Source organism: Epinephelus moara, chromosome 10, assembly GCF_006386435.1.
Source record: "Epinephelus moara isolate mb chromosome 10, YSFRI_EMoa_1.0, whole genome shotgun sequence".
Taxonomy (NCBI): domain Eukaryota; kingdom Metazoa; phylum Chordata; class Actinopteri; order Perciformes; family Serranidae; genus Epinephelus; species Epinephelus moara.
The window spans coordinates 4514743-4523233 of NC_065515.1; the positions used below are offsets into that span (position 1 = coordinate 4514743).

Below are 8491 nucleotides of genomic sequence, written 5' to 3' on the forward strand. Positions count from 1 at the left end.
CCTCCATTGTGACATTAGAAAGTGTCACATTTATCTTGCAAGTGTACTCTTCTTCAACGTTTGCTTTACTTCCTGGATTTTTCCCACATGGAAATTCTGACCAATCAAGAGCAGCTTTCTCACACAAGGCATTTTATCTGGTCCTCTTGTAAATGCTGCCGTGAGAACACGAACCAACTCTAGGCAACTATGCAGCCTTGTAACACAAGTCCCTGATTCAGACCAAAGGAGACGACTATAGATCTGAAATCACCCTCAGACACAAAAACATGTAAAAATAGGGTCCAGGTTAAATAATACCGAAGTTTCTCTTTAAAACAAATGTTCAGATCGCCCTTTCTTCATTTGGATATTGTGTTATTCCACCCCCTGTCAGTAGGGGTGCTGCAGCAACCTCAGCACTAACATTCCCGCGCCCACGGGGACACATCATTTTTGCATTATGTTTCACCGTGGAGGTGTCACTGCAACATCAATTATTACTGTCCCTGTAACCCTTGCGGGCGCTGTGTCTACATCGCTACACACACATATTGTAAATAATTCATATGTGCAGCATGTAAAGTCATGTTGGCGAGCAGTCACATCACTCTGCAGTAAATCTCACCGCTGTACTTTATCCTCACAGCTCCCGAGCCCCTCATCTCTTTCCACCACTCAGTTTTTCTCAGCTTAATTTATACCTAAATATCCCTCCCAACACACACTCAGTTTAACACACATGCCTCTCCCTCCGTTGTTTCCCCTCTGCCTCTCCAGGCCCTGCAGACTCTGTCCCTGACTGACTCGCGCCTGCGCTCACGAGGCACCGTGCTGGTCAACGCCCTGGGCAGCAACACCTGCCTGAGAAAAGTGGACCTGAGCGGGAACAACATGGACGACATCGGAGCCAAGATGCTGAGCAAAGCCCTGCAGATCAACACCACGCTCAGGTGAAGGAAAAGAAATGTAGAGAGAGGACACTTGTGTTTTTGCAGCACAGCTCGAATGCTCTATATGGAGGTTTGCATTCAGTGCATCTCACCACTTTGCCCTGCAGGAGTGTGACATGGGATCGCAACAACACCTCCGCAGCAGGATTTCTAGATGTGGCCCGAGCACTTGAGCAGTAAGAGCATTAAAACATCATCAACGTTTATTTTTTTATGTGCCTGCTAGAATTTCATCAATAAACAAGAGGGTATCTTATATATCTGCTGCAAGAACAGAGCGCTGTAAAAAAGCGTGATGGATTTACCTTCTATTTAAGAGCTTTTTAAGCATGTTGAAATTTGCTACATGAGCTGAGCAAATTGTTGCTTTCCACTTTGCTATCTTAAATGGTCCAGACTTACCTTTAGGCTGAGGATGACATGGTTGCAAAGATCAAAGTATTACTCACTCGTTGCATGGCATAGCAGGGATATTTTGGGACGAGCTTTGTCCATTGGGGATATTAACCTTAACTAACCCTTGAATCTGTAACCCACTTTACTTTGTCTTTTTAGTCCGTTACTGTCTCCTTCAGTAATTCCACCCTTCCTCTGTTCCTTCCTTCCTTCCTTCCTCTTCTGCTCTTTCCTCTCTCTCAGCAATTTCACCTTGCAGTACATGCCTCTACCCCTCAGTGACATCAGCCAGGCGTACCGCAGCGCCCCTGAGAGGACAGAGCAGGCACTGACCAAGGTTGGCATCGGAGTGCAGCCACTGACGCAGTCATTGTCAGACATTTAAACTTAGATTCAATAGATTAAAGTAAATCAGTAAGATTTTAGGAAATCTTCGCATGTTGTTTTGCGTCTTCAAAACCAAACTTAGCTTCTAGCATTTGCACTGGAACCATTAATTCATCAACATTTTACATTTCGGACACAAAAACTGTATCCAAAATTTATTTATTTTTTTTAAAAGAGCAAATCCAAGGCTCCATCAGTTGTGTATCTAAAAGACAAAACCATAATATTTGTGATGATCATCATAAAAATCTGACTGCTGAAGGAATCAAACCTGATTCACCAAACAATGCTTTTGGGGAATGGGGCCATGGAGGTGTTTTCTTCAAATGTTTTCTACAAGGGCTTATTCAGATTCAGATTCAGATTCAGATTCAGATTCAGAATACTTTATTAATCCCCGGGGGGAAATTGTTTTTGTTCCAATGCTCCGTGCAAAGTAGAAAAAGAAATACAGCATGAATGGAAACAAGAGATAAAGATGAAGATATAAATAAAATACTAAAATAGACAATGAAATAACTAAAATAAAATATTAAAGTAGACATTAAAATAAAATAAAATATTAAAGTAGACATTAAAATAAAATAAAATATTAAAGTAGACAATAAAATAAAATAAATAATAAAATAGTAAAGTAGACAATCTGAAAAATATACAATATACAATGAAATGGTTGTAGCGTTATAAATGAAATAAGAATGAGTAATTATATTGTGTGTTTTGTTTTATAAATAGCCAAATGAGTCCGATCATCAGAGGGAGGAACTTATAAAGTTTCCCAAAGCAGCACCTAAAGCAGCTACAATTGTTTTTGACTCTGTTGTTGTGCACAAAATCTTACAGTTTTTGCCTTTATTCCAAAAAAGACAACTTTCCTACTAAGCTGTTTCCATGGCTAATGAAAATTAATATCCCACTTATATTCCCGTTTAAATGCAGCCATGCACACTCTCATGAACGTGACCCTAACATGTCATTTATTACGTCAAAATATGGAAAAGAGCTGCTTCTTTGCATCAATATTTCATTTTGGTTTAAAGTTTTCCACTGGTGTGAACTTGCTCAACATTATGACCACAGACTTCCTCTTTCAGAGTCTTTAATAATGTTTAAAGTGGATGTATTTCTCCTTCCGACCAGAAATGTGGGCTTTTCTTTTTCTCTTTGGAGCATCTCTACCCCAGCATTGCAAACTGTTGGCAAGAGCCGACCATAAACAGACCAGAGGCCGTGCGTTGCAAAGTGTGGTAAAAACCCAAAGTGCACATTGGGAATGCGCAGTATATACATCCAAAGAATAATACGGCATATCCCACGTCTTAATCGGAAATAGCTTAATTCTGAAAAAGTGCTAATTCTGAATGTCTAAACAGAATTTGCTGACGACATGACCTGGATCAAATTGGAATAATGTTATATTTGGAATAACAGTGGAATATTAATGAGCTTGCAAACATCAACAATGAGACAATATGTTGCATATTTACTCTCTTTTAACTCTGTTTTGGTCTCCACCAACCCCTGACAGAAATACCTGGGGCCGGTTGCACAGAACACCTTAAGTTAAGATTTTCCTTAAAGTCCTAGTTAAAGGGAAATTTCGGTTTATTTCAACCCGTCTCCTATCGTCCCAAATTTGTTTCAAGTGACTAGTGACATAAAAATAATAGTTAGCATGTTAGCTGTTAGCCTAGATACAGCCGGGGCGCATAGTAGCGTCAGACCTGTTAAAACGTAAGTGAACGGGCAACCTTCAAGTGCAAAGTTAGTCCACTAAACAAGCTTTTTTTCCACAAAGACCGCCTCATATCGTTAGGATAAATGTCAGAGAACATATAGAAAACGACATGTAAACGTGTTGTCTTACCTTACCGGTGTGCTGCCATGTTTGTTTACCATTTAGCTCTGCTTTCCAAAGCGCGGCCGAAATATCGTGAGAACAAGCAGCGATCTCATACCGTGCCTGAAATCTCGCGAGAACAAGCAGCAACAGCTGGAAGGCAGAACCGGACAGTAGCCTGAAAAGAAAAAAAAAATGGTTGCACAAAACACCCTTAAGTCTTCTCCTTAAGATTTCCTGAAAATGTTCACTGAAGTATTTATGGTTTTCTCCTTGTCTTGGTCTTATACTCTGGGGAAGGAATTCCTCGACCATTGTACAAAATGCTTTTGATACACTTTTAATTTTACATTATTTATAGATTTGACTGAATTAATTTTCGTTGCCTCTTCCTACGATGGTTTTCTGTTTTCTGGTATTTTGAGATCAAATTTACTTTGTAGTTTGTGCTTTCGATAATTGTAGTCCTCCAGAAGTATAATCTTTTCCTCCTCTGACAGATTTGGTTTTCTTGTCTTATTTTCTTCCATTTTTCACTATCTAACTACTGTATGAGCCAACTTTGTGAGAAGATTACGGCATCGCAAACATGAGTCCAAGCACACAAATAATTTCCATGGAAACTTTTACTGCTGTAAAATCTCTTTAAACACAGTAAATAAGTTCATGTTTTTGAGTTAACTTCACCCCAAGTCAAACCTAAGGAAAAATATGAGGTGTTTTGAGCAACCGGTCCCAGGTTGTTAAGCAGCTAAATGAACCACTGCTTTCACCAGCTAGATGTTAACTGTGTCTGTCTGCAGTGTGGTGCAGAGCAGGTTGTGTACAGTGGATTTTTTTTTTTTTTTTTTTTTTTTTTTTTGAGTTTTGTCTCTGAGTACAGCAGCCTGCTGTGGCCAGAAACAACACCGAGAGCAGTGACAGTGAAGCGAAACAGTAAAGTTGCAGCTGGACAGTTAAACAATGAGCTGAAACTCCCTATAAAGCAGAGGGGAGCTGCATAGTGTTAAGTGTAAATCTTGGAAACGGCACTATAGAAATGTTTTATACTTCCAATCATTCAGTAGCTTAATGTGCAATAAACAGTCAGAGCTTTCAGCTGGTTGTACTTTATGATTCACGTCACCACATGAAAGTAAGTGTAAGAAAGTAAACTGATCATTGAGCTACAGCTGGAGGCAGACGTTACTTTTAAGTACAAACTTCACCTGAAACAACATACACATCATATATTAAGAGAAAAAAAGGAGATAGGGAAACTGAAAACATCAGGAAAGTAGCACTTCAGCCAGAGGAGATTAATACATCAGACTTCAGGTGGAGATTCTCTACTTTGATGCTGCTGCAAATAAATACATAAATAAAATAGAACATCTCCTGTCGCCCACATCTTTCTCCATCAAAGCGCTGCAGTCATTACTGCAGTCTGGCTGGTTGTTGGCTCACATGGAGAAGAGGTTGGCACATGTAAATCACTCAGTGGATACACAACATATGGCCAGTTTGGTCCACATCAGAAATTGCTTAATTAAAGGAGCAGTGTGTAAGACTGAGGGACAGCAGATTACAACCAGCTGAAACGTCTCCCAGTTAGAATTCCTTCAGTGTTCAGGAGGTTTTTACTGGGAGTCGAATTATCCACAGAGGTCTCTTCCTCTCCAGAACAAACAGACCAGGCGATTAAAACCTTAAAAACATTGACTAAAGCAGTTTCATGTTACAAATCAATGTTTCTGTGATGGTGTTCAACATGTCAGAGTTAAGATCCAGATGTTCAGGAGGTTTTTACTTGGAGCTGAGTTAACTGCAGTGGCTTCTAATTCGCCAAAACTAACAGACCTGGTGATTAAGACTGGTAGAAACACTGAATAAAATAGTTTAATGTTTAAAAACATCACTCATCGCTCATCACAGAGGGCTGCTAACCTCAGTGGCTGACGCTAAAATGCAAATGACTCCACCTAGAGGCAGCGTTTGGTTTGTTTAGAGCAGGGGTAGGCAACCTGCGGATCAGAAGCCACATGCAGCTCTTTAGCCCCTCTGCAGTGGCTCCCTGTGGCTTTGACAAAAAAATACATGGAAGTGAATAACAGTTATTTTTCAACATTTTAATTTTTAGTTATAATTTTCCAATTGTATAAATGTGTAGCCTATACACTGAATAAAAAAATGTTTTAACATCTCGTTAACCATGTGCGACATATGTCTACGGCCTGGCGCCTTTTCCTGAAATTTGCTGAATCTCAATAATGATGGCGAAGCCTGAGTCTCCTTAGTGAGGCTCGCTATTGATTCCAAATCCTACAAAAAAACACGTCTAAGAGGAAAATAGAGAATTTCATAGTGAGTGGACAGATTTGTTTGTATTCACCACTAATGCTGCAAAGTACCAAATAATATCCAGTACATTATTTTTAAGTTGACTTTCTTTAAGGGATCTATTGATTTGTCGATTCTAAAAAATGTGCCTGTGACTGTTGCACATATGGGATCCAGTTTGACCATAACTTCGTAAATGTATTCATTCATATTTGTAGGCAAAGTGAGATGGTATTTTTTTCCATTCTGTACATTTCATTAACTATATCGGACCATTCTTCTACTGTGGGGGGGTCAGAAAGCAGCCAATGTCTTGTGACGGCTTTCTTACCAGCAGATATCAAAACACAGAATAAATATTCGTTAAAGTGTCTAGGTTGAAAGTCAGTTTTGCCTAAATTAAATCAGACAGATTTAAAAAAAAAAAACAAAAAAAAACAAAGTTTCGGCCAAAAATAGCTTTTTGATGGTAAAAGTTGCAGACCCCTGGTTCAGGGCTACTGATGAAACATGGGGATGCAACATGGCAATCACTGTAGACGAGGATCCGCTCCCCATGTAGACATAAACAGCTCATTCTGAGGTCATGAAAAAAACCACAACAGATCTTTTTTTTCCAAGTGATTATAAACTAAACCTAAATCCTACACACTGGACCTTAAATTTGTTTCTTTGTCTTCTGATTAGAAAATATCTAACTCCACCTCAAACATCACAACAGAGAGCATCAGTTTCAGGATAAAAGTTAATAAACAAGAACAATGAAAATGTAAAAAAAAACATGTGCTTCTTGATCTATGCTCATTTCTATGAGAAGCTTTTAAATAGGTTTGTGAGATGGATTCTGCAGTCATCTCAGTCCTAAGATGCCTTCAGTAAACACGGCCCAGAAATATGAAACTAAAATGAAACTGCAGCCTCTTCTCTGCATCCTTTCACTCTGCTTCATTTCACTTTGTTTCCTCAACAATCTGCTTGTTGCATCATCACCCCGTCTTTTTAGCCAGTTCTCATGTTTTTTGTGGCCAGTTTTTTTTTTACTTATAACTTTCTTTTGCTTCTCTTGAGCACAGATCCAGCGCTCTCTGGTGAGGAACAACCAGACCCAGCGTTTCTCTCAGAGACAGGCTCTGCGGCTGCACCAAGGCCTGGTTACGAGCACTGCCGAGCAGGTATCTGTGTGCGCTGGCTTCTCTGTTTATGAGCGTTTTTAATTTGTGTTTGTGCTCGTAACACTCCCTCGCCTGTCTGTTTCCAAGGTGATGGAGCGCCTCTGCGTGCGTGTCCAGCAGCAGGTGTGTGTGTTACGAGGCGTCGGAGAGATGGAGGAGATTCAAGCTGCCAAACAAGTGTTAAAAGAGGCCAGGAACTCCCGCGCTGTGAGTGATGTGAAATGTGTGAGAGTAGTATTTGCATTACTGTCACACAGAAATGTGATTTTTATTTTGTGCCTCTCAAGCTGTACCCTTCACTGTGTGAGCTGGCTCATGTGCTGTCTGTGGACGGGCCGGTGCGGCAGAGACTGGACTCTCTGGCTGGTGAACTCGCCAAAGCTGCAGACAAAGAGCTGCAGGTAGATGTTACAGCCTCTTTTTCACACCATGATCCGTCACTGATGGCTGAGTTACTGATCGCTGGCATCCATTGCAGGTGATCGTCGACTCTATGGTGTCTCTCTGTCGCGAGCTCTGCCCTTTATCTTCTTCTGCGGCAGAGAGGTTGAGCCCTCCACTCTCATCTGTCTCCGAGCGCGTGTCCATCCCTCGCTCAGCCATCCGGACAGCTCTGATGGAAAGGGCAGCGCAGGACATCCACCGAGCCTTAGAGTAAGAGGAGGAGAAATGCAGAAATTAGAAGGGGAGAGCAGCAGTAAAGGGTTGAATTTGATAAGAAGGTTATTGATTTCCTCTCACTTTTACCAAACCTCTTCCCGTCTGTCTCTCACTTTCTCCTAACCCAATCTCCTGCAGAGAAGTGAAGCTGTCAGTGGTTTCCTATCTCACCAACTCCATCGTGGACCAGATCCTGCAGGAGCTCTACGCCACCCATAAGACCCTGGTAAATACACTTACTGTAAAAGGCACTGAACACTGATTGTAGATACTCATGTGTCTGAGACAAAGTGATTGATTGGGCGTCAAAGGAACTGAAGAGCGCCGTCTGTCTGTCTTGTTTTAGACTCGGCAGGTGTCTCACCTAAAACGCTGGGACGGGACATGTGAAGATGGGACTGGCTGGAGGTTCAACAGACACAGAGACTCTCTGGACATCACAGATGAGGAGCTCAGCACCAGCATAGTGAGTATGAAGATGCAGACGCATGTGGTGTTTATAAGGGCATGTCTGAGCTCATCTCGGGCTCAGACGTACCATCTTTCCATTGTTCTCTTATGTCACAGGTGCCAGTTTTTCGCATTATTGAGATTTCATGTTAAAGGGAAATTTCGGTTTATTTCAACCTGTCTCCTATCGTCCTAAATTTGTTTCAAGTGACTAGTGACATAAAAATAATAGTTAGCATGTTAGCCATTAGCCTAGATACAGCCGTAGCGTCAGACCTGTTAAAACGTAAGTGAACGGGCAACCTTCAAGTGCAAAGTTAGTCCACTAAACAAGC

General features: G+C 41.0%; 1 protein-coding gene across 1 annotated transcript in view; it reads left to right on the forward strand.

Moving 5' to 3' along the window:
* Window positions 1-8491, forward strand: part of LOC126397304 (capping protein, Arp2/3 and myosin-I linker protein 3-like) — a 51581-nt gene that overhangs the window by 23697 nt on the left and 19393 nt on the right. The window contains exons 21-29 of the mRNA XM_050055973.1: window positions 760-932; window positions 1040-1108; window positions 1572-1665; window positions 6948-7046; window positions 7134-7253; window positions 7334-7447; window positions 7525-7700; window positions 7845-7932; window positions 8053-8172. Coding sequence (XP_049911930.1) covers window positions 760-932; window positions 1040-1108; window positions 1572-1665; window positions 6948-7046; window positions 7134-7253; window positions 7334-7447; window positions 7525-7700; window positions 7845-7932; window positions 8053-8172 — 1053 coding nt within the window. The remainder of the gene's footprint in view (window positions 1-759; window positions 933-1039; window positions 1109-1571; window positions 1666-6947; window positions 7047-7133; window positions 7254-7333; window positions 7448-7524; window positions 7701-7844; window positions 7933-8052; window positions 8173-8491) is intronic.